Raw genomic sequence first — 26,286 nt, 5'->3', positions numbered from 1 at the left:
AGAAAAGTGTAGAGTAGTGGTTAACTGAACAGTAGTCATTAAGTCCACCGTAATAATCCACACTAATCGTGGAACTGTGTTGAGAACAGTCCAGTCGTTGCGAACCGTGCGCCACGCCCCAGGTTTAAACTGCTACGTATGATTCCATAATGATTCAAATTAGGCTACATGTCCCAAATGATTGCGCAACTTGCAATACGTTAGCCCAATATGATCCACTATTACTAGCAATCCTCAGGAACAACCACACAAATGTGACAGAGGAAAGAAAGCTAAACTTACTATGTAATGGAAATAATGCAAAATCTAAGGAAAGGAACACTAGAGGGACAGTTCTAAATGTGGGTATAACTGACAGTGGCATGGTGAAATAGATCTAAAACAATTGTTATTTATATTTACAATCCCCTTATCCGAATGGCTTACTCATCTACCTAGCGYTTACCAATGTGTCGAGAGAAAAGTGCATACAAAGATAATTACGTTCCATTTACGTGCGCTTAATTCGGGTCGGAATTCCCCCATAGGTGAACAGGAATAACTTTGGAGGTTAAGGGATCTGAAGGTCTTGAATTGATGCTGCTTTTTAAGCATGTTCTGCGGCTAGCTAGCACCTTGAAGATCTTTTTAGACTTACCTCTTTCTCCATTTACCCTGAAAGTAGTCTATGGGCCAGGAGAGACCGTCATTTACAGTTTGAATTTGTTTAAATAACATTAGCTAATTTTAACCCCTCATTTACAGTTTGAATTTGTTTAAATAACATTAGCTAATCTGAACCCCATTGACTACTTTAAGAAAAATAAAAGGTTAGTCTATAAAAGTGAAGATATCCCTTCAAAGACCATGAACGGATCCAGTGGTTGTGCCCCTTTCCGGGTATGAGATGTTTTACCTGCTTGAACCCCTGTTGCAATAGAGAGAAAACACTGGAAGGCCTGTGTCGCTGCTTCTCTCTGCTCTGGCCATCCACCCACCCTTATTCCTGCACTCTCCGTTTGTGTTCTTATGTCAGGACTCACTTACATATGATGCATTGGTGCTAACGGACAACTTCCTGTTTAAATAAATATGAAGATGAAAGGTGGGGCATTTGGCGCAGACGAAATCAAAACGTTAACCTGGGCCGGGGGGCTGCCGGGACTGACAGAGCCAGTCGCCCTCTCTTTCCTTTTTTTCGTACTGCCACTGCTCTATATTTATTTTATTTAAGTAATTTTGGTCATAAACATGAAAAAAGTCCCGTACGAAAGCTTAGAGGGGTTATATTACCAAAATAGAGAGTTTGAAGGGGCAGACTTTTCCAAGCCGAGGGGGTTTACCCACTGAGTCAGCATTGACCTGACCTATCTGAAAGCTGGGCTCTGTGGTCGCTACATAAAGGCAGTAGCAGGCCTGCACATTTTGACAAACCACATGTTGCTCTTTCACCCCCTCCCTCGCTCCTCTATCATGCGACGGGTTAGATGTTCGAACTCACCATATACAGACCGAACAAGGCCCTCATGTTTCTGTTGTTCAGCTTCAGAGCCTGGGCAAAATACTTTCTGGACAGCTCCAGGTTTTCCAGCCCCCCTTGGGTGTACTTCACCTGTGAGACAAGGCATTCAAATATGGGTATGAGGCGTGCCGACCGGGGGGCTTACGCAATGCCTACACGGCATCTGAATAAGCACGACATGACAAGCCGTGTAAACATTTTGACATTCATGAGCGTGTATTCCCACTGACGTTAAGTGCAGCGGCCGGGCTCCTCCACGTGAGAGAGACCATTCACGTAGAGGGCTGGGAGAAAACATCATTCCATAGTTAGGCCGCTTGATGATGGACACGCAGAGAGTCATACCTACCTCAGCGTACTGCTCACAGTACAAGTGATTGTGAGGGTTGGTCATCATCAGCTCCTCCAGACAGAAAGCTGCTTTTCCATAGCTGTGGAAACAAGGGAACAATGAATAGATAGATTGATGACCACTAGCGATGGACATTTCATCTTTCAGCTTTAAAAATAGTAAGGGGGGAAATGTGCTCTATTTCATCTGTGACGTAGTCTACCCATTCCAATCCGAGTGTAAATTTGTTAGGCAGAAAAGTTCTACTGCTGCCTTGGTTTACTGTACATTTAGGCACGTTTGAGTCTAGGAAGATGCATCTAACAAAATAAGTTTATTTGCAGACTAAGGGGATCTGGTGGCCTATGTGGTTATGTCTATATTGGCGAAACTCTTCAGTTTTGGAAAGTGGAACATTGAAAAGGAGAGGAGCAGGGGTCTCCAGACACACAGGATCAATCCGTCTGTCTGGCGATGTGTTTTTCACTCTGGTAATGTCTAGTTAAAAACCTTCCTGAGGTCAGCGCTACAGTAGAAACTGGCACACTGTGCCCTACTCAGATGAGATCACTTCTCAGCAGACTGCTGAGCTGTTGACCTCACGCTAATCTACAACCATTATACATCTAATACACAATTTCTCCTTCAGGGGACCCGTCCAAGGGAATGCAAGTTTATCTCTCCAGCACACACTCAGACGCACACAGTCAGAATTACACAGTCCACACACACACACAATTTCCCACGCCTTGACAGACTACATGAACCCAGAACAGGGCTATTAAACCAAAATCGGACAAAACGCAAAACCCAGCACTCAATTCTAGTGTAGAGAGAGACTGTACGTGATCCACCATACGCTGTATCAGCACTTGGAAATGTGCAGATAAACCAAAAATTGTGCTTGTGGTGGTGGGATCATAAATGACGCAGATAAGGACGCAAATTTGTAGCCATTTCACTGACATGGAGGGAGAAGCGGGGGGGGGGGGGGGGGTACGCTCTGACGCAAGCTGGGTGTATTGGCGGGAACAGACACCCCCAAATGCTGCCTCGCACGACATGAAGAGACGATCGGCCCATTTAGAGTCTGTTTAAAGGACTTCAAAAGAAGGAGAGCAGCAGCATTAGAGTGGTGGGGGAGAGCGAGGGGCGAGTTCGAATGAGAGAGAATGGGGGGGAGAGAGAAGAGAGAGAGAGAGAGAGATCGGGGTATTCGGAAGGTTGGGGGGGCTGCTTACAATTACCACTTCCTCCCCATAAAGACTTTCAGATGTGCTCCTGAAGTGGCCCCGGCCTGCAGCGGAGAGAGGAGAGGCAGCCTCCATCACCAGGCAGAGCCCTGGCTGACTGCAGTACCGCACCCTCCAATCTCCACCCTCCGACCATCATCACCACCACTCAGCTCCAACTCCCTAAACCTGGGTTCAGAGACCACGCTGCTACCTCGTGGTGGTGGCACTGTTAGGATGACTCACACATTTGCTTTGAACACCAAACCAGACAATGGTTGGTTTTTGGTGCTACCAATTGTGAAACCACAGTTTGACTGAGTTCCACCCCAAAGCTTTTTCCCCCAACTAGACTGGGCAAACGGATCAAGATTCCCCCATTAGACTGTGCAAGCTGACCACAGAAAGTCATCATGCTCCATCGGATGACCAGGCCAATCTGAACCGATAGACAGTCGTGAAATAAAGCCTAATTCAACAGCACTACAAGCTCAGATGATTCCCAATGAGTTGAAGCATCTCAGCGGTTCAACGCCACAATAACAAAAAGGCGCAATCTCAATAACGTCCGAATATCACTCAGCGGTATGAGGATTTTGTTTGTTTGTATATATATATTTTTTTTAAAGTTTCCACTGTGTTAGGCTATTAATTACTGTCGTAATGTTTGAACACTGACGCCTGTAGACATGTAACAATGGCAGGCCGTGGGTGATTTGTATATTTTTAGCTTGCGGGGCGCTACACAGTGAGGGCGGAGCAGTTCATTTCTCTTCCTCATCAGCCTGTTTTTTTCTGGCTCTGGAAACAAAGTGCCACCAACTTCTCCTGGGAATCTCTCTGCAGCCACTCTCCCTCCCTCTCGCTCTGTGGAAAAGAGAGGCGATAATGCCATGCTGTCCGGAAGAGGGTGAGGGAAAAAAGGGCGTTTGTAACCCAAAAATAAAGAAAAGAGAGAAAAGAAATGGACACGCCTGTAGATAAGGGGCTCGGGAAGTGAATGGGGTGATATTACAAAAGTTTGGCTAAGCTGGGAGATAATCCGCTCACCCCTGGATTTCCTCCCTCTATTACAGCAATAAAGCCCCTCAGGACAAATACATGAAATATCCAATAAGCAGCCCTCTCACTGCGCTAAACATTCCTGCAGACACTGCCCTCTTGCCAGGGTGACCGCAGACCCAGTGTGCTGCTCACACACACACACACACACACACCACACACACACACACACACACACACACACACACACCAGAGCGCCTATACACACAAACACACCTCCGTGAAAGACGTCTGCTTCCCTGACTCCTAAGCCCCCAAGACAATTAAGGAGGGATAAAAAGTGACAAAACCAAACAAAAACATTTCTTACAATGCTCTTGTCTTGAGAGGCTGACAATTACCCCTGGCAACAGAGATATCAGTAAGGGGTTGTCTTACCCCCATATGTATGACCGGGGGGCTTAGGGTCAAAATCCTATTACCCTCCACTCCATGTGACAAACATAGACAGGGGCTCAATGCGGACCCCTGGCTGAGTTCGGCATTTCAACGCCCCTCTCCATTGTGCCCATCCTAATATATCCCTTCTGGGATCAAGCCGTCAGTTCAGCCACCGAGACTGGGAGAGGAGAGGAGTTACTGCTTCCAGACACTCCCCACTCCGTCTCGCCCCCCCCGAGTCTGTTAGAAGCTGACAAATGCCCATGGGAGATATAATAAGGTGCCGCCTCCAGGTCTTGACACCAGGGAGTGCTGACACACTGCTGGCACAGCACTAGAGTGAGAACACTCTCAAATCTGGACCGGTCACAGGTTTCTCCCACCACTGGAATAAGTCCGTCAAAACGTCACAAGTCATGTCGATGAAGAGTTAAATTCACGCGATAAAGAAATRCAATGCTTACTCGTGCTCGTTGATGTAGAGTTCCGACAGCTCGTGCCACGCTTCCTGGTCACCGACGAACCTGTAAAACAGTGAGACATTTAGGGTGTCTCCCATTGAGGATTCTTTTCAGCACCATCCCACCATGCTATGTAGAGCCCGTATTAGCAAGAGGATCATCAACAATAACCACTCTAATGTATAGTACAATAGCTGAAATCGCCACGTTTCAAATAAATCCAAATCGTRGCATTATATAACTAGGCTAACATAGACAGACATGGCAAACAGGCAGAGCTCCAAGATGGGGGGTTTAGTAGAGTTGAGGGGGTCTCATGGACAGGTTGTGGCCCAGCCCGGCTCAAATCGAATGCAAACCCCCTTTTAATTAAAAAGACCAGGGGAGGTGAGCGTGAGGAGGAGGGCGTCCAAATCCCCTTGTAAAACACTACTCACTGCTCCAGATACTCGTTGAGCTCGCGGATGGCCTCGGCACTCTTCCCCTGGGCCTTCAGAATCGAGATCTTCCTCTTCCTCGCCGCCTGTGGAGATCAGCATCAACAGAGGATTAGTAAGGTCTTAGCTCCTCAAGTGTTTGACCGAGGAGAGGGGGTCTCCTCAGAGCTCACACAAATAAAAGGGAGAGGAGAGAAAGGAGGAGGGTACGTGTTAAATGAGTTTGGGAGTCTTGGAACTGTGTTCAGGTGGAAGTTGGGGAGGGGTGAGGTTTGGGATATTGGTCAAAGCCACCCCCCTCTGCTCCTGGCCGAGCCCCCTGGGGATAGGGATCATGAGTTCACAGAACGCCAAATCTATGGGGAGTGGAGGACTGTGGTGGTGGGAATCAGGATTTTTACATTTTCWCTACGGAAACATCAGCCAAAAGTGTTGATGTGATGATGTTCAGTACCAAATCATAACATTTCAGTTAAGAGATATCTTCAAATTAGGAGAGAGATATTGACTGCATGAACMAGCCTTACTGAGCACTTTTGTTACAGTTCTTACACAGCGGTGAGAAGCCTCGCTACTTAAAATGCTGATGTACCGAATATTGTTGATATTGTTATGGGGCAACTTTAAATTGATGTGCCAGCATCTCATAAGAGGTCATGGTTAGCTAGGCTATATCTGTGGAAGGAAGAACACAAATCATGAGTCAACATTTGAGAGTCGGCGTGTGAGCTTAGCGTCTGAGATATAGTGGTGAGTCATCCCCGTCTAAGTGGGGAAAACAGCGCCTTACCCCAAAATCCAACGGCCAGCGCATTCAGAAWGAGCTTCTGAAGCCTAGCTAACTTACGTCAGCCTCCAAATGCCTTTTCTTTCATTTTGATGTTGAASTGACCTTAAAGTGGATTGGATTCTCATCAATCTGAATCAGAAAGTATTACGTCCCCTCTGACTTTTCCAGGCGGCGTTTTTGGAGGGTTGTGTGTCTAACGGCGGGCTGCTGTTGCCATTAGAATGGTGCTGCCCTGCCTGCCACGGACCACTTTATTTATGGACTGGCATTTGATTGAGTGGGGCTTCCTTTCTCCCACACTCAAAACCAAAGCCATTGTGGGCTGTGCATGAGTCATGACTGAGCGGCCATAAATCTGGGAATCCACTGACACCACCGTCACAATAAATCCACTTATTCATCACCCTGGGACAGGGACCTGCACTACAGCCTGGCTATGGTGCTTACTTAGACAACACACACAGACACACACTAACCTAAAGTAGGCAAATTTGTATAAATATCTAGATTATTCTTGACCTGTATTATTTTTTGCCTTTGTTCTCAAATAAACACATACCATGTGAATTTCTGTTTGAGAGTGGTCCTCACACAATTAAACACAAGCATTGTCAAGAAAATATTATTCAAAAGGATTAGGATTCATTTATAGAGCAATCTTAGTGAGTTGGGGAGGGGGGGGTGACACCAACTACTTCTCTCCCCCCTCTGCCCATAAAAACACATATCTCCTCAAAAGATCAAACTATTCTACATGGACCATATTCTACTGGGGCTTGATGCTATGTGAGATTAAGGAATATACTCACTTCTAACCAAATTGCTAACATATGTATTTTTCCCCGTCCGATACCAAAACTATGTCAGAACACCAACTTTCAGTGTGGATGTTGCAATTGTTGGCCTACCCCACACCCCTCTCTTCTTCCCTTCCTCTCGTTCTCTCCCAGTCCTTCTTTCCCGATAAAGAACCACTTGGGGCTCACTCGGAACATATGGAAGTTGGTAGCCCCGAAGGAGTCACACCCGAAGGGAGTCACACAGATCTTTATTAAAATGCGGAGCTCTTCCAAACGCTCCTCCTCTCGCTCTCTCCCCTCTCCAAACTAATGATCCAGACGAACCTGGCAGCAGGGATAATCCTGCCGTTGTCATGATTCTTTTTTTAATTATGGGGTTCTCGAGGAGCACTCAGAGCACTGGATTTTTTTTAAAATCACCCCCGGCTCTAAACTGAGAAGGACTCACCACAACCCAGGCTCTGACTGCGAGGACAACGCTGGACACCTAAGATAGCCTGTTATAATAATGTTAAATAACATACATGGAGGGACAGATGGAGGGGTCGAGAATGGAGGGAGATGGAGAGACGAATACAGAGAAAAAGGGAGGGACCATGAACGACGCTATGTGCCGCTGTTGTGAAATAGCTAGTAGATGAAGGTATTAATGCATTGAAAGCAACAATAACACGAAACAACTCAGAGTAAAACATTTGTGTACAGTAAAAGAATAAACTGTTACACAGATGTTTCAAATGCCTAAGAGCTTAGGGAGTTTTACTTGTATTACTTGGAATCAAAGTATACTAAGGCATCCAGAAATCAAATACAGAAGCATTGACTAAATAGTGCCTAAATCATATGGTTGCAAAAAGCCAATATTTTCAATTTCAACAGGATCTAGTTTCAGCTCAGTAGAAAACTGAGTGCATCTTGACCTCTGTAAAAACTACCTTGTCCTACACTCTAATTGCATACAATTCCCGTTCAACCTCAGTAAGGGATTCTCAGTGACCTCAATTGCTTTCTCAATAAATACGAGTTGTTTCTGCACACCAATTAGGATGAAATGAGGGTCGGAATTCCATATATCAGATGAATCATCCAGTGTCATTTGGACTCCGAATGAATAATGAATGAAGTTACCTTTGTATGAAAATGTGGTAGACAGACACTAGGCTATAGCCTTTTAGCCAAAGTTCTCAAAGACAAAGAAAAAAAGACGAGAGAAGCACAAAAATGCATTTACGCAAGCAAATGAGAATTTCGCCAGATCATTGCTGTAGGTATTGGAACACAATAAAACTATGGAAGGGCTAAGAGTTCGACACATTCTTTGGACACCGCCATGGCAGAGAAACCTTGAGCAATTTCTGTTGATTCAACAATTTTGGTTAATGGGTACCACATCTATTCCACAGTCTGTAATTACAACAGCTCAGTTTCCAATCTCCAGCTCGGCATGCTGGGATGCCTCACAAGTCCTTGCTGTGGTTGCCAATTTTCCGCCATTTCTTTGAGCTCCATCCCCTCCCTCATTGTACAGAACATGTTAGAGAACATGCAGGACTGGGAGCAGTGGAGATCCTTCATTCAAAGACAGGTGACCTAAATGATGTCAGCCCCCGTCCACACCAAACCCTCACCAGCCAGGACGGGTTGGTGGGAAAAAGCTGGTCTGGAAGACACCAGGGGACAGTGAGTATCTGTTTCCATTCCCGCCCTCAGGTTTAACAAAAGGGCGCTGGTGTTACGGGTGACATCCACCCTGCCTTTGGAGATCAGGAAACAGACCGATCACATCCCAGGACATTGCCTGGGTGGTGCTCTGATTGACTAGCGAGTACTAGTACACACCAATCCGTCACGAGTACAATTCCCAAGGCACCTCCCATTTCCCATTGGAGAAGATCTCACAACCCAAAGAATGAAGAGGACAATGCATATATTAACTAGTTTACCCATTAAGTAAACTATTACGTGTCATAGGTAGAGCTCCTAGAAAGTCATTTGATAATTCAGGACCCGGTAGACTWTCAGCAAAGTCTGCCTAAAACATTGTCCTTTGCGAAGGCTGATTTTACCCTTTGCCCTTCCAAGTTCAGTTTAGGTTGAAATGTTTTACGGTATACCAGGGTATTTGGAAATTGCCACTTTTTTTTTATACATTTAAATATTTGTAGTTTCATTTTAAGTAAATACCTGCAGTCAACTTGTGTAATACATTAGAAGAAGAAAAAAAGATTGCGTTCTTCATTTCACCTACCACATCATTTTTCATTATGGAGCTCACCAGTAGTCCCCAGTCACTTGGTGTTTGTTAACAAGCAGACGACAACGAGAGAACGGAGCCTTGTGAGTCACTCACTGTTAGCCACAGTAAGGAAGCCACAGTAAGCTAATAAGGATTAGGCACAATAGTGGAATTTGCGGTTTGCCTTCAGAATAAAAGTACCTCTTTGAAAGTGATGCAGAAGGTTACAATTGGTGGAATCGTGCCGTAATTTAGACTAGACAATGTTAAACAAGGTTGGAATGTGAAGCAATGAAGGTGTATCAGTCTACTCGGTGACACCCAAAGAACACAACTGTTTAGAGTTCACGCAAATATTAGCGTTGTAGCTCTTATCGCGGGACTGTGACTGTGTGAAACCACCTCCCCAGTCAGCCTATTGTGTGTATTGACATTCATATTGCACTGTACAGCTTTACCTAAGGATTGGGGATCAATGAAATTTGGTATCAATCTACTCAATACCCAATATATTTTTTTCAGACAGTTTTCAGACTCCAAAACATCCATGCAGTATTGTTTCTCTAGAATAATTTTCAATACACATAGTAGGTTGACAATAAATGTGGCTCGATTCAGTTGTTTCAGAGTCCCGCAAGAAGAACTACAACGCTAATGTTCTCTGGGTGTCACTGAGTAGACTGATACCCCATGTCMTTGATCCACAATCCATAGGTAAGGCTGTACAGTGAAATAAGTATGCCCCTAATGCAACTCAAGTCTAATACAGCCAGTGTGATTTCAACAGATTTTTGTCAAATTAACAAATAGTCTTTTATTGAGTTCATATAACATTCCAACCTCGTTTATTATGATCTATTCAATTATGGCATAATTCTACTATTTGTACTCATTTACATCACTGTCAATGACATACTTTTATTTTGAAGGCTAACCGCAAAGTCCACTATTGTGGCTAATCCTTATTGTGGCTAGCTTCACAGATGGGTCAGACCACCATTAATCAAATAACTGTTTTATAAATTAGGGTTAATTTAGATGACAAGACCTAGCTACATAGTTAGCTAGCTAGCTAGCTACAGATTGTCATTTTGCTGTTTTTGAGGAAGAACATTGTTTGCATCCATCAGCTATTTTTATGACCAGCACTGTAGGTGCGCGAGGCAACTTTACCAGCATCATAGCATACGTAAATCGATGAATCGTTGCGACATATGAAAGAGGAGTGAGTGTAATCAATGTGTAATAACTAGGTAAAAAAAAAGTATGAACGCGTTAAATTATTATGTGAAGTGAAGTCAGATTAAGGTCCTGATTGATCAACAAAGTGTTATTTGACGTGTATCTTTTTTGACACGCAAGGACCCAAACAGAGTTCCATAGGTTGGACRTACTGCCAAATACTCTAAAACAACGTTGGAGGCGGCTTATGGTAGAGAAATTAAACATTCAATGACCTGGCAACAGCTTTTGTGGACATTCCTGCAGTCAGCATGCCAATTGCACGCTCCATCAAAACTTCCGACATCTGTGGCATTGTGTTGTGTGGCAAAACTACACATTGTAGAGTGCTGTTTTATTGTCCCCAGGACAAGGTGCACCTGTGTAATGATCATGCTGTTTAATCAGCTTCTTGATATGCCATACCTGTCAGGTGGATGGATTATCTTGGCAATGGAGAAATGCTCACTAACAGGGATGTAAACACATTGAAGAGCAGTACGCTTTTTGTGCATTTTGAACATTTCTGAGATCTTTTATTTCAGCTCATGAACCCAACACTTTACATGTCGTGTTCACATTTTTGTTCAGTATATTTATTGCTGAGGTTGTGGAAGTGCCTGCACTGGCAACTTGACAACCAAAAGCAGTTGCTCTGGAGGCATCACGGCCTATACAAACTAACTTGCGCTTCCCTTCCCACCACCTGTCTTGTCTTCCATGACAGAGTATTCAATGTGCTTATAATTGAAATAGGACATGGTGGATCTAACCTGTGTAAAACAAATAGATCTCTCATTTTAATAGAAGAACGGTGACTGGTTTGGTCCAACAGAAACAGAGAGAAAAATAAAGAATGACTGTAAATGACAAAGTGAAGGTGAAAAGGGCTCTGAACGAGGGGGAGCAGACAGTTACACTCCAGGGAACCAATAGAGACTAGCGGGCAATTCTTCCACACCAGAAAGAAGGGGAGGTGACTGCATCAGAGCATACCCAAGTTTATTGATTTTGTCAGCAAGGCCTCCGTTTGTTTGAAACAGACAGTCGGTGAGGTGCAGAATCCTCACAAGGTGTCCAAAAAACAAATGTTTATGCTTCGTCTCTCGCACTTTGCCAGCCAAGAGAAAATGTTTAATATATCTAAGCAAGTCCATGTGTCGGTGCAACGCCGAAACTTGTTGAACGTCTACAGGACGACTGCCAAAACAAATAAGGTCATGGTTTCTTTTGAAAACCCTTTAAAACATGTMTTTTCTTGCGTGGCCACATGTCCTTATGGAAACAATTAACAGCAGGTACAATGTGTTTTGGGTTGGTGGTCGGGGATTGGCAGAACACTGGATAGACATGGTCTTGCAAGTCATTCAGCTGAAATTCAATATAAATTGAGAGACGATTGTATGGAATTTAAGGCAACAATAGTGTATATCTAAAGGCTATACTCATTTATAATATGGCGGACTCAAATGGTAAACTGCTGCGTAAACCAGAGGGTTGCATTTGTTTTGTGTTAACTGTTTTGCTACATCACTATGATAATGCAGACTAATTGGCAGATAGACAGTTATACAGATGACACACAAAAGACAACATGTGGATAGAACTGATACAGTAAGTGGCGATCAAGATAGTGGGAAAGTAGCAGCCTTGTCAGAGCCCAGATACTCCACAAATCTCACAGTGCATGGGCCTAAGATATATTATAACAAGTACATGAGTAAAAGCCAAATGGCTTCCTGTATCTGTTTCTACTATTTAGAAGTGAACACTGGTCTTTACACCTGAAGGGATGCACATTTCGATACATTTTGCTGTCGACRAACCGACCCGCATTAACCGGTCAACAAAATGTWAAAAAAWWAATAATAATGTAATAAAAACAGTAAAATTGTGAGACTAACAGAAAATACTATGCATGCATACAAAAAATAGACATTTTTCATTAAGAGAACCATGCAACAATAGCAAGCCTATCGCCTTTCAGTCAAAAGGCTTTAGCTTATTATTGAACATGGAACTCCTGCAATGAAGCAGCTAATAATTGTCCAAATTCAATTCGAAGGAAAACCCTGTTCTAAAACAGCACACCGAATGCGAGCGGTTCCATGTGACAGATGAAAATCTCAGTTAGAAACATAGAACGAGGGGGACTCGAATAGCAACAACTAGGAYGGCCCACTGGCTTCTGGACAATGAAATAAAGTTGATATGAAAACCAATACATCAGGAGAGAAATGCTGGTTAATGGCATGATGAAAATCTAAATAATTGCCTCCATGTTTCTATGGATGGATTTTGGCTACTAGGCTACTTTGAAGCAAGGTAAGACATGCCTCATTATTTGAGGTAAAGTAAAACATTCAGGTTTCATACAATTATAATGCCTCATGCTTACATTGCAAAGTGGTGTGTGACACGCTGATAGCCCTCCTACCGTTGACTATAGCCTATGCACTCAAATGATGAAAGGGAGGTGCATTTTAATTACGAGTTGAGATTGAGAAACAAAAATATTTACACTATTTAATTGTAGCCATGGGCTTACAAAAGCMTGTTTCACTCAAGCTCTCGCAGTCTCACAGCAGAATTAGATGTTAATCCACAAATCGTGGGAATAGTCACATCCCCCATCCCCGTCCACAAAACCCTAGCAAAACAAAAACGACTTGGTAAGAGCTCACTGTTGCCCCTAGTGGCCGGTTTTGAAGGCATTTCCCGACATCCTCAGGACATGGATAGACRTCCAATTTCGAAGTCAATCTTGAACGATCTCCCTGGTTTCACTCAAGTACCATCTTTTTGAGGAGCTACTCTCGCGCTGTTTTAAAAGGTGATTGGCTATTCCGCTCCTCAAACAAGGTTAAGTATGCTGTGCACGTGTGATAAATAATATGCATGATGACTAACGAAAATAGACAAGTGCCAATTTAATACCACTAAACTATGAAAATGTACTTACAGACTGATAAGCATGACCGGTAAAAATGCATTTGCATTAACACCCCTAACCTGAAGCCAGGACGTAATACAGGAGCACAGTCCTGCTCACCCCAGAAGGGTTCTAAGGACTACCTATATATCACCGTCTTCAAAGAGCAGGCATTTAGTTTAGCCTTAGTTCCACCACACACGTCCAACACTGCCTAAGACCATGAACCACTCCCCCCTCGCCCACTCCGTCAAACACTTGTCATTTGTGTGGGTGAGAGCCTGATCAGCAATGTGGTTGAGGTCAAAAAGGCCAAGGGGAGTTTAACTATGCAAACTCGCACCACTAATACCAAAGCTTCTCAGCAGATTCAAAAGCTGTCCAAAAAGTTTGGACCACAACTGTAACAAAATAAGAATAAGTGTGTGTTTTTCCTCTCTTACCGTATTGGTGGGATCGTCTTGCAGTATTGAATCATACTGCTTGCTGGCATCCTCGTACCTTCAAAGGCGGAAGAAGAAGAAAAAGACTCACCGGTCAAGACAAATTAGGTGGTGTTGAAATCAAACAGAGTTCAAGGCAATCAAGTTTTGGTACACAACGCAGCCGGTCTCTATGGTTACACTGTGAACCCTTGCCGAAATCAGCGGTGATCTAAAAGAGGAAATAAACAGTCATTACTGTTGCTGCTCAAATAGCCTGCGTTGTTGAGAGGCTTACACCACTTAACAACGAGTCAAGAAACCAATACAAAGAGTAGAGAAGCACACTGATTTGAAGAGTGCACACACAAGTATTGCCTTTGATTTGCTTAAAAAGGCGAATCAAATCAATCTGTTCAGTTGCGTTTTAAAGGCCTTTCTTTTGAGCCGTGTGGAATAATGGTCTACCTTCTTTTACATACAAGTCTGATCAGAGCTTATATTCAACACAATGTGTGTTTTAAAGTTACGGAGCAAAAGGGGAAACCCATACGATCCTGTTTAAAATGAGTGAGTTATGAGCTGTAAATATCAAACCGTGCAGACATTTCCTGGCAACAGGGAGGTGGGGAGGCGTGTTCACTTCACATGTCATGTCAAATCATGGGTCCGCAGGGATGATTTTGAACTTGTTTTTTTATTAGAGGCGAACAGCAATGCAAACGGTTTGGCAGCCAAAAAAGCCGGGGCTCCATGATCAAAACCTGTTCTGCCCACCACAACCTACAACAGAAGCAACTCTGTTTCCCATTAGCAGTGAGCAGCCCCACTTCCAGTGCCACTCCTTCCCTCACATCCACTTTACTACTCAACTGCACTCTGGGAGATTTCAGATGGCACCAGGCAACCACTCCTGAGCCACTTTGATATGCTTTATTTACTGGGGGTGGGGCTCAACAAAACACAGTGTGTGTGTGTGTGTCGGGGGTGAGGGATGGTTAGTTGTTTGAAGCTGTGTCATTCCAGTGTACCTCCGCCTGAAGCCAATTAGAGGCCAGCGTGTGCCATTTATTTAATCTGACAGTGCAGGAGTTCAATTATCACATCAACTCCGACATAACCGATAAACGAGTCATGGTGATCAGGGGTGGTAAACAAATTGAATTACCCTTCCTCCAGTTCCAGCCAAAAATACTGTGTTTATCTTGTACCCTTACATTCACTCCCGTTCTGTTTTTATTCATCACAATTGCAGATGTACAAATAAACAGTGCTGARAAGAAACAAAGCTGAAACTGTGGTGGCATGTCAATATTTACAGGCAGGCAAGACCTCGCCTCTCAGCTCAGTGACGAAAAGCACAACAAGAGCATAATTATAATTTTTTTAAACAGAAGATTGAGGGACCCCCAGAATAGCAGTGGGAGCAAACCACTTCCTTCCTGGGGAATCCCTCGCTCAGGCTAAAAGGGCCGAGCACTGAACCATTCACTTATTTTTTCTCCCCCTTTTTGCCAGTTGAATGGTTGTTTCCAACACAAACAGAGCCCACCACACACACACACTCACCCAGACCATCGTACCACTTAGGATCTACAGTACTCCCCCGCCTTTACCCCAGGCCTATAGGGTAAATTCAGATTAATTCAATCACTTTTTGACAGCATCGCTTTTGCTTTAAACAAAACTTTCCATATGTTCTCCTATGGAAAAAGTGGTCGGAAAGTGACTTGGACCTGAATGTCAAAACATTCAGGAGATAAAAGGTGCTCAAAGTGCAACCATTTTCCATTCCGCACCATACCATGTGACATCCATGTCTTCATCACTGGAAAATATCAACGGTTGAGTTTGAGATAATTTAAAAGCTTACAAAAAGTGGTCAAACTAATTATTTATTGAAAAAAAAAGTTTCATACTAAATAAAATAAAAACTTTAACGTCAATTATCTAAAAACACACCGATTTTTTCCAWWTTCGCATATGTTGTAGCTTAGACCCTATTTCACAACATCTCAGGTTTTTGTGTTGCGCCCGCCATCGGTTGAGACACAACATGCTCTTGAATACAGAGTGGTTGCCATTAAGGGCTGACCCCATTTAGTCGACAGGTCGATTGTTTGGTCTTTAGGCCGCTGGTCGGCAGAAATGTATTTAGTCGTGCAGGCACAATTAATTTTGTTTTTTTAAGGAACACGAGACACCCGTCTGATTTGTAGCGCTCTCAGTGGACTAATCCATTGTGGAGGCCGTGGGGATGGCACAGTCCATCACCCTAAGACAGTGGTTCCCAACCAGGGGTCCTAGGTTCAGTAAGTGAAAAAGGTTAGGAACCATTGCTCTAAGACATACAGTGCCTTCGGAAAGACCAATGACCTTCTTGCCTGGTTGCTAAGTTTGGTTGAATGGCCAGCTCTAGGCAGAGACTGGGTAGTTCCATATTTTTTTCCATTTACCAATAATGGAGATCACTTTGCTCTGGGAAACTTTCAACACTCTAGAAATTGTTTTAAACCCTTCCCCAGATATACAGTGCCAGTCAAAAGTTTGGACACACTCTCTGTGATGATTTTGTGCTGATAATCGTAGCATTGTCACATTGTCACTCAACATTTCATTTAGATTCGGTGGACTGAWATATAGTGCAGTCGGAAAATATTCAGACCCCTTGACTTATTCCACATTTTGTTACGTCACAGCCTGATTCTAAAATGGTTTAATTGTCCCCCCCATCAATCTGCACACAATACCCCATCATGACAAAAACAGGTTTGCTAATTTATTTGTTTAAGTATTCAGACCCTTTACTCAGTACTTTGTTGAAGCACCTTTGGCAGMAATTACAGCCTCGAGTCTTCTTGGGTATGACGCTACAAGCTTGGCACATCTGTATTTGGGGAGTTTCTTCCCTTCTTTTCTGCAGATCCTCTCAAGCTCTGTCAGGTTGGATGGGRAGCGTCAATGCACAGCTATTTTCAGGTCTCTCCARAGATGTTAGATCGGGTTCAAGTCCGGGCTCTGGCTGGGCCACTCATGGACATTGAGACTTGTCCCGAAGCCACTCCTGCGTTGTGTTGGCTGTGAGCTTAGGGTCATTGTCCTGTTGGAAGGTGAACCTTCTACCCAGTTTGAGGTCCTGAGCGATCTAGAGCAGGTTTTCATCAAAGATCTCTATGTACTTTTCTCTTTTCATCTTTCCCTCGATCCTGACTAGCCTCCCAGTTCCCTGCCACTGAAAAACATCCCCACASCATGATGCTGCCACCACGCTTTACCGTTGGGATGATAATTGTCCAGGTGATGAGCGGTGCCTGATTTTCTCCAGATGTGACACTTGGCATTCAGGCCAAAAAGAGTTCAATCTTGGTGTCATCAGAACAGAGAATCTTGTTTGTCAYGGACAGAGATCTTTAGGTGCCTTTTAGCAAACTCCACACGGGCTGCCATGTGCCTTTTACTGAGGAGTGGCTTCTGTTTGGACACTACCATAAAGGCCTAATTGGTGGAGGGCTGCATAGATGGTTGCCCTTCTAGAAGGTTGCCCTTCTAGAAGGTTCTCCCATCTCTACAGAGCAACTCTGGAGCGCTGACAGAATGACCATTGCGTTCTTGGTCACATCCCTGACCAAGGCCCTTCTCCCCCGATTGCTCAGTATGGCTGGGCGTCCAGCTCAAGGAAGTCTTGGTGGTTCCAAACTACTTCCATTTAAATGATTATTATAAATTATTATAATTTAATCCATTTTAGAATAAGGCTGTAACGTAACAAAATGTGGGAATAAAGGGAAGAGGTCTGAATACTTTCTGAATGCACTGTTGGGTACATACCATTTTGAGAACAGATGAATACAATAGAATGGCCTGCCCTATTCTTCTTTCACAATTGGTGATAACATAATTATGCATCTTTCACTTCACCTCGCTCATCAACTCACCCATTCTCCTTAACTTCATTTATTTCATCTGTGTGTGAGAGAATTATTTTCTGTATAGTTTAAGTTCAGTTCCAAGGCAATTATCAGAGTGATTATCAACTGGACACAGCACCTTCTACTGTCGGGAGCAGGAGCGGTGCAGGCCCTACTGTTGAGGGGCAACGGGGTAAAACCATTAAAAAAATGTTCTGCTAAAACTGGTTACAACTCCAGTTCTGTATAAGAGTACCACAGTATGAGTCATAATACCCATAAAACCTAGTGGTCAAACAAGGAAATGTTTCCAATTGTTAATACACCATTTATTTTTCCCATAGAGGATTTTAGAAACACTTAAAATATGGGGCTGTGTTTCGTGTAGGCTTTCCCTGGCATTACGTTTTGATAACAGTGTAAATAACTCAAGGACAAATTGACAATATTTTTGACTGTATTTACAACCCCCCCCCAAAATGTATTTTTTTAATGCTAATTAGCAGCTTATGTGGCTATCATAAAGAACTACAAAATGTCATGATCTGGACGAGACTGACAAATCGAGGCAAAGGTAAGCATCTCTGGATTAACCATTACATTTTAGATAAATTTAGTAATGAATAAATTGGCTACATTTCTTTCAAATGGACAATTCTGTGAACTSTTGACATAATATATGTTAACAAAGGTATCAGCTAGAGATGACGTGCAGGACCTTGCAAGGATTTGTAGTCTTGCATGATGTCTACTTTGTAGCTAATTAGCATTTTTGAAATAATAAATAGAGCTGAATAGATTGTTAAAAGTCAACTTGCCCGAGAGAGATTTAAATGGCTCACAAAGGTAAGCCTACACTAAACACAGCCCTTATTTTAAGTGTTATTTTAAGTGACAAAATATATTTTAAAAGTCTGCAGTATGGCAGCATTTCATTGTAGTAAAGGATGACGCCAAAAAAGAGSAATACAAAACCTGCAAACAGCTTACCATAGTTGGACAACGAACAAGACATAACACTTGAAAACAGTAAATTAGTCTATTTTGTTTTTCAAGTTGCAGATTCTAGTTGACAGATTGTATATGCTTGACAGCGGCCGCTGCAGTGGATGGAGCTCTCCAAGGTGATGAACTGAATCTTCAGTGAGCGATTTCTCATGCATTGGATAGCAGTCGCTCTCCTCCGTTCTGAAACAATCTTCGGTGCGCTGTTGAATTGGCGCAATGCTGGTTTGCATGTTAAACAACATAATTCTTAATTTTCACTTGGCCTTCTCAAATATAGTTCAAACAAGACATATTGTGTAGCCTACTACCGGCAACTTCGGGAGCGTAATGGAGGAATCTGCGAATGCCAGAAGTACCGAAAGTAACAACAATTCTAGTACCTTTTTCATGTTATGGTATCGAAAAAGTACAGAAGTTTCAGTATACCGTGCAATACTAGCGTGTGCCGTTGCAAATTTTCTTCACAACAAACTTAGGCTCATTCTGCTCAGAACAAGCCATGTCATCTTGTAACTAGAGGTCGACCGATTATGATTTTTCAACGCCGRCACCGATTATTTGAGGACCARAAAAAGCCGATAATGATTAAATCARACAATTTTTATATACACTGCTCAAAAAAATAAAGGGAACACTTAAACAACACAATGTAACTCCAAGTCAATCACACTTMTGTGAAATCAAACTGTCCACTTAGGAAGCAACACTAATTGACAATACATTTCACATGCTGTTGTGCAAATGGAATAGACAACAGGTGGAAATTATAGGCAATTAGCAAGACACCCCCAAAAAGGGAGTGGTTCTGCAGGTGGTGACCACAGACCACTTCTCAGTTCCTATCTTCCTGGCTGATGTTTTGGTCACTTTTGAATGCTGGCGTGCTTTCACTCTAGTGGTAGCATGAGACGGAGTCTACCACACCACAAGTGGCTCAGGTAGTGCAGCTCATCCAGGATGGCACATCAATGCGAGCTGTGGGCAAGAAGGTTTGCTGTGTCTGTCAGCGTAGGTGTCCAGAGCATGGAGGCGCTACCAGGAGACAGGCCAGTACATCAGGAGACGTGGAGGAGGCCGTAGGAGGGCAACAACCCAGAAGCAGGACCGCTACCTCCGCCTTTGTGCAAGGAGGAGCACTGCAGAGCCCTGCAAAATTACCTCTCCAGCAGGCCACAAAATGTGCATGTGTCTGCTCAAACGGTCAGAAACGACTCCACCCATGAGGGTGGTATGAGGGCCTGACGTCCACAGGTGGGGGTTGTGCTTACAGCCCAACACCGTGCAGGACGTTTGGCATTTGCCAGAGAACACCAAGATTGCAAATTTGCCACTGGCGCCCTGTGCTCTTCCACAGATGAAAGCAGGTTCACACTGAGCACATGTGACAAACGTGACAGAGTCTGGAGACGCCGTGGAGAACGTTCTGCTGCCTGCACATCCCTCCAGCATGACCGGTTTGGCGGTGGGTCGGTCATGGTGTGGGGTGGCATTTCTTGTGTGGGCCGCACAGCCCTCCATGTGCTCGCCAGAGGTAGCCTGACTGCCATTAGGTACCGAGATGAGATCCTCAGACCCCTTGTGAGACCATATGCTGGTGCGGTTGCCCCTGGTTCCTCCTAATGCAAGACAATGCTAGACCTCATGTGGCGGATGGGTGTCAGCAGTTTCCTGCAAGAAGAAGGCATTGATGCTATGGACTGCCCGCCCGTTCCCCAGACCTGATCCAATTGAGCACATCTGGGACATCATGTCTCGCTCCATCCACCAACGGCACGTTGCACCACAGACTGTCCAGGAGTTGGCGGATGCTTTAGTCCAGGTCTGGGAAGGAGATCCCTCAGGAGACCATCCGCCACCTCATCAGGAGCATGCCAGGCGTTGTAGGGAGGTCATACAGGCACGTGGAGGCCACACACACTACTGAGCCTCATTTTTGACTTGTTTTAAGGACATTACATCAAAGTTGGATCAGCCTGTAGTGTGGTTTCCACTTTAATTTTGAGTGTGACTCCAAATACAGACCTCCATGGGTTGATAAATTTGATTTCCATTGATCATTTTTGTGTGATTTTGTTGTCAGCACATTCAACTATGTAAAGAAAAAAGATATTTAATAAGAATATTTCATTCATTCAGATCTAGGATGTGTTATTTTAGTGTTCCCTTTATTTTTTTTGAGCAGTGTATATTTGTAATAATTACAATTACAGCAATACTGAATGAACAATGAACACATTTATTTTAACTTAATATAATACATAAATATATTTAGTCTCAAGTAAATAATGAAAACATGTTCAATTTGGTTTAAAAAATACAAATACACAGTATTGAAGAAAGTAAAAGTTGCAATATGTGCCATGTAAAAGCTAACGTTTTAAGTTCCTTGCTCAGAACATGAGAACATATGAAAGCTGGTGGTTCAATATTCCCAGTTAAGAAGTTTTAGGTTGTAGTTATTATAGGAATTATGACGCGTTGACTATTTCTATCTATACCATTTGTATTTCATAGACCTTTGACTATTGGATGTTCTTATAGGCACTTTATTATTGCCAACCTAATCTCTGGAGTTGATAAACTTGAAGGCATAAACAGCGCTGTGCTTCAAGCATTGCGAAAAGCTGCTGGCAAACAAAGGACAGTGCGGTTTGAATGAATGCTTACGAACCTGCTGCTGCCTACCACCGCTCAGTCAGACTGCTTTATCAAATATAAAATCATAGACTTAATTATAATATAATAAACACACAGAAATACAAGCCTTAGGTCATTAATATGGTCAAATCTGGAAACTATCATTTCGAAAACAAAACGTTTATTCTTTCAGTGAAATACAGAACCGTTACGTATTTTATCGAACGGGTGGCAACCCCCTAAGTCTAAATATTGCTGTTACATTGCACAATCTCCAATGTTGTCATAATTAAGTAAAATTCKGGCAAATTAATTGCTGTCTTTGTTAGGAAGAAATGCTCTTCACACAGTTCGCAACGAGCCAGGCGGCTCAAACTGCTGCATATACCCTGACTCTGCTTGCACTGAACGCAAAAGAGACAATTTCCMTAGTTAATATTGCCTGCTAACATGAATTTCATTTAACTAAATATGAAGGTTTAAAAATATATACGTCTGTGTATTGATTTTAAGAAAGGCATTGATGTTTATGGTTAGGTACATTTGTGTAAAGAATGTGCTTTTTTCGGCAATGCGCTTTTGTTAAATCACCCGTTTGGCGTTGCTGAAATAAGCTGTGATTCGATGAGAAATTAACAGGCACCGCATTGATTATATGCAACGCAGGACAAGTTAGTTCACCTAGTAATATGATCAACCATGTGTAGTTAACTAGTGATTATGTGAAGATTGATTGTTATTTATAAGATAAGTTTAATGCTAGCTAGCAACTTACCTTGGCTCCTTGCAGCCACAAGGTCCTTTTGACACTGCACTCGTGTAACAGGTGGTCAGCCTGCCACGCAGTTTCCTCGTAGATTGCAATGTAATCGGCGTCCAAAAAGGCCGAATACCGATTGTTATGAAAACTTGAAATCGGCCGTGCCGATTAATCGGTCGACCTCTACTTCTAACCCTACATCAAACAAAGTGATGACAAATGTTGACACTGTATATGACATGAGTTTTAAGATGTGGAAATGTGAAACACACATTTAGACWGACGGGTGTTTGGCTACCTTTCATGACATCAATGTGGTATTTATTATAATCTTGAATGTCTCATCTTTCAAAATGCATCGAGTCATCTTAATTTACTGCATTTCCCTCCCTCACACAACAACAAAAAATTGCAAAAGTTGCACAATTACTGGGAGGGAAGGGGCAACTTCTTGTCGTGTGAGGTGGTCAAATTCAGAACGGCTATCAGTCAGAGCTCTAGCATGTTACTGTACAGCCACTAGGTTCCAATTTAGGCACTTATTAGCGCACAAATCTTCMATTTTAAACCCKTATACGGTACGAGTGTAAAGGGTTAAAGCATTAGACAAGCTCAGTACATATAGTTGATTTTATTAAAACACATAGGGTGTGTCTATATGGGAAAATACATTTTAAAATTATGACCAACCGATTGTTTTCTTTATAGGGGACAGCCCTAGCGTTATTTCAATCACCGCAATATAATTCATATAATGGACAAATCCCTTCAGACCACTGCAATTTAGGCAGTACATCATTGAAATGTAAAATGATTGTACATTTTTATTTCTAATTACTACCACAAATATGACCGCCGGTCTACCCACCAGCGAAATTAAAATTGTCATGCCTTTTCTAATACAGTATCTACATGTCTATGATTTCAATAGGTTTCCTATGGAGAATTAATTTTAAATAACATATTACAATTCAAGTCAACATTCTGTGATGTGTGGACCTCCAACCATCTTTGTGGTACCATTTGAAAGTTGAAATGTTATTCCCATTTTAGCACATTTATYAGCCAAAACATGACAACCAACCTGTGTTCAAGAGAATGTTGTCTCTAAACTGATGGCGTGCAGAACACAAAAACCTTAGATAATGTCTAAGCTACAACATGATTTTTATTTTTTTATTTAACCTTTTTTTAACTAGGCAAGTCAGTTCAGAAAAATTCTTATTTACAATGACGGGCTACACCGGCCAAACCCAGAAGACGCTGGGCCAATTGTTACCCGCCCTATGATAAAAAAAAAAATCATTTTAAAATAGTTTGACAATCCTGTTTGTAAACTTTTATATTATATAAATCTCAACTGTTTTTCAATTCCAGTGATGAAGACATGTCTCAATGGGTCAACTTTGAAAGGGACAACTGAATGCATTCAACATTCTCTCTTGAATGTTTTCACATTCAGATCCAAAGTCACTTTCTGAGCACTTCTGCAATGGACAAATATTTATGGAAGATTTCGTTCAAATCAAAAGGGATGTTGTCAAAAAGTGATTGAATTCAAATGGATTTACCCTTTAGTCTTTCAGCCATGTTACAGTGAGACTCTGAATCTTACTTTTCCAAAGCCTCCAGCCGCATGCCCGCTAATCGCTTCACTCGTTGGCTACCTGGAAACTGCCTCTTCAGTTCCTGTAGACAAGTCTGCAAGGGAAGTGGGCAGAGAGGAGGTACAATTAGAGTTGGCTAGGTGCAACATGCTACAAATATACACTTTCTTTTACTTAAAGCCCCCACGCAGTCTTTGTAATTGTATTTTTAAATCACTGCAAATGATCACTCTGTTAATTTCATGAAAATAACATTTTACATTTACATTCTAGTCATTCAGCAGACACTCTTATCCAGAGCGACTTACAGTTAGTGCATTCACCTTAGAGATTCTCCGGTACTTTTGTAAACTTTTTTGCCAGTAGTTCTGAAACTAGCACACACGAACCAAAAGTGGTCCCCTGAAAATTGCGTACTTCATCGCATATGTGCACCACATCATCATGCTCGCTCTATATCGGTCTCCACTGTGCCGTTGGGTCCGCCCCGCAGATAACACTGGGCAGGCCTCCTAATAGCTGTCACTCAAATGTGAGGGGCTGAAGCTCTTTGGCGAGAACTCTAATTGTTAAGGGATTGGCCTACGTGGGGGGAAATGTAGGGAAAATGGCACAGCTTCAAGAAAACAGTCGCTTTCAAACTAGGGATTTCATGACCACCCCTACATAAGATGCATTTTTTTTGTGTTTTTTTTTTTCACCTTTATTTAACCGTAAAATGTATGCACGCATTACTTTGGATAAAAGCATCTGCTAAAATGGCATATATTATTATATTATGGCTAATTGAGGTAAAACAGTAATTCTGCATGTATGAACTACACAGCCCTTAGTCGCCAAAGTGGCGAAGCATGTCTTACAGCTAGTTAGGTGAGAAATGTTTTACATTTACATTTTAGTCATTTAGCAGATGCTCTTATCCAGAACGACTTACAGGAGTAGGACACTTTAAAATCTGTTATATTTTGTGCCTGATTCCAATAATTTTTTTCCCAAATTCCGTTTTCTCCTTTTTGTTTTTCCAGGTTTCAGTTTCCCTTTTTTATCACTTTTTAAAAATAAAAAAAACCCACAACAATGTTTAAACCACATCATAAAATCGATTTCTGAACATGTACTTACTTCACAAATTTGCGCAAGGAGGCCTGGAGAAAGGCAGCCTCGCTGTGCCTTTCTCCCGCCCTTCAAACTCATTGACATGACATGTGTATCTGAGTTTATTTTTTATTTCACCTTTATTTAACCAGGTAGGCAAGTTGAGAACAAGTTCTCATTTACAACCGCGACCTGGCCAAGATAAAGCAAAGCAGTGTGACACATGGAATAAACAAGCGTACAGTCAATAACACAACTGGAAAAAAGGAAGTCTATATACAGTGTGTGCAAATKGCATGAGGTTGTAAGGAAATAAATAGGCCATAGTACCAAGTAATTACAATTTAGTAAATTAACACTGGAGTGATAGATGTGCAAGTACAAATACTGGTGTGCAAAAGAGCAGAAAAGTAAATAAAAACAATATGGGAATGAGGTAGGTAGATTGGATGGGATATTTACAAATGGGCTATGTACAGCTGCAGCGATCGGTAAGCTGATGTTTAAAGTTAGTGAGGGAAATACAAGTCTCCAGCGATTTTTCCAATTCGTTCCAGTCATTGGCAGCAGAGAACWGGAAGGAAAGGCAGCCAAAGGAGGTGTTGGCTTTGGGGATGACCAGTGAGACATACCTGCTGGAGCGTGTGCTACAGTGGGTGATGTTATCGTGACCAGTGAGCTGAGGTAAGGCGGAGCTTAATCTAGCAAAGACTTATAGATGACCTGGAGTCAGTGGGTCTGGCGACGAATATGTAGCGAGGGCCAGCCGATTAGAGCATACAGGTCGCAGTGGAGGGTGGTATATGGGGCTTTGGTGAAAAAAACGGATGTCACTGTGATAGACTGCATCCAATTTGCTGAGTAGAGTGTTGGAGGCTATTTTGTAAATGACATCGCCAAAGTTTAAGTTTTAATTTTAGATTGGAAATGTTTAATATGAGTCTGGAAGGAGAGTTTACAGTCTAGCCAGACACCTAGGTATTTGTAGTTGTCCACATATTCTAAGTCAGAAACGTCCAGAGTAGTGATGCTAGTCGGGCGGGCGGGTGCGGGCAGCGAACGGTTGAAAAGCATGCATTTAGTTTTGGAGCAGTTGGAGGCCACGGAAGGAGTGTTTTTATGGTATTGAAGCTTGTTTGGAGGTTTGTTAACAGTGTCCAAAGAAGGGCCAGATGTATACAGAATGGTGTCGTCTGTGTAGAGGTGGATCAGGGACTCACCCGCAGCAATAGCGACATTGATGATATATACAGAGAAAAGAGTTGGCCCGAGAATTGAACCCTGTGGTACCCCATAGGAACTGCCAGAGGTGCGGACAACAGGCCCTCCGATTTGACACACTGAACTCTGTCGGAGAAGTAGTTGGTGAACCAGGCGAGGCAGTCATTTGAGAAACCAAGGCTGTTGAGTCTGTCGATAAGAATGCGGTGATTGACAGACTCAAAAGCCTTGGCCAGGTCGATGA

General features: G+C 42.8%; 1 protein-coding gene across 1 annotated transcript in view; it reads right to left on the bottom strand.

The window, feature by feature from the left end:
* LOC111965272 (ER membrane protein complex subunit 2) overlaps positions 1-26,286 on the bottom strand; it is a 58,497-nt gene that overhangs the window by 11,362 nt on the left and 20,849 nt on the right. Inside the window, exons 4-9 of the mRNA XM_023989353.2 lie at positions 23,735-23,820; positions 13,828-13,885; positions 5,406-5,491; positions 4,972-5,031; positions 1,851-1,932; positions 1,481-1,591 (exon numbers count right to left, since the gene is read on the bottom strand). Of these exons, the coding sequence (XP_023845121.1) occupies positions 1,481-1,591; positions 1,851-1,932; positions 4,972-5,031; positions 5,406-5,491; positions 13,828-13,885; positions 23,735-23,820 (483 nt within the window). The remainder of the gene's footprint in view (positions 1-1,480; positions 1,592-1,850; positions 1,933-4,971; positions 5,032-5,405; positions 5,492-13,827; positions 13,886-23,734; positions 23,821-26,286) is intronic.

Source organism: Salvelinus sp. IW2-2015, linkage group LG6.1 (genome assembly GCF_002910315.2).
Source record: "Salvelinus sp. IW2-2015 linkage group LG6.1, ASM291031v2, whole genome shotgun sequence".
Taxonomy (NCBI): Eukaryota; Metazoa; Chordata; class Actinopteri; order Salmoniformes; family Salmonidae; genus Salvelinus; species Salvelinus sp. IW2-2015.
The sequence above is the reverse complement of the archived record's forward strand: the minus strand, read 5'-3'. Positions and strand labels throughout refer to the sequence as shown.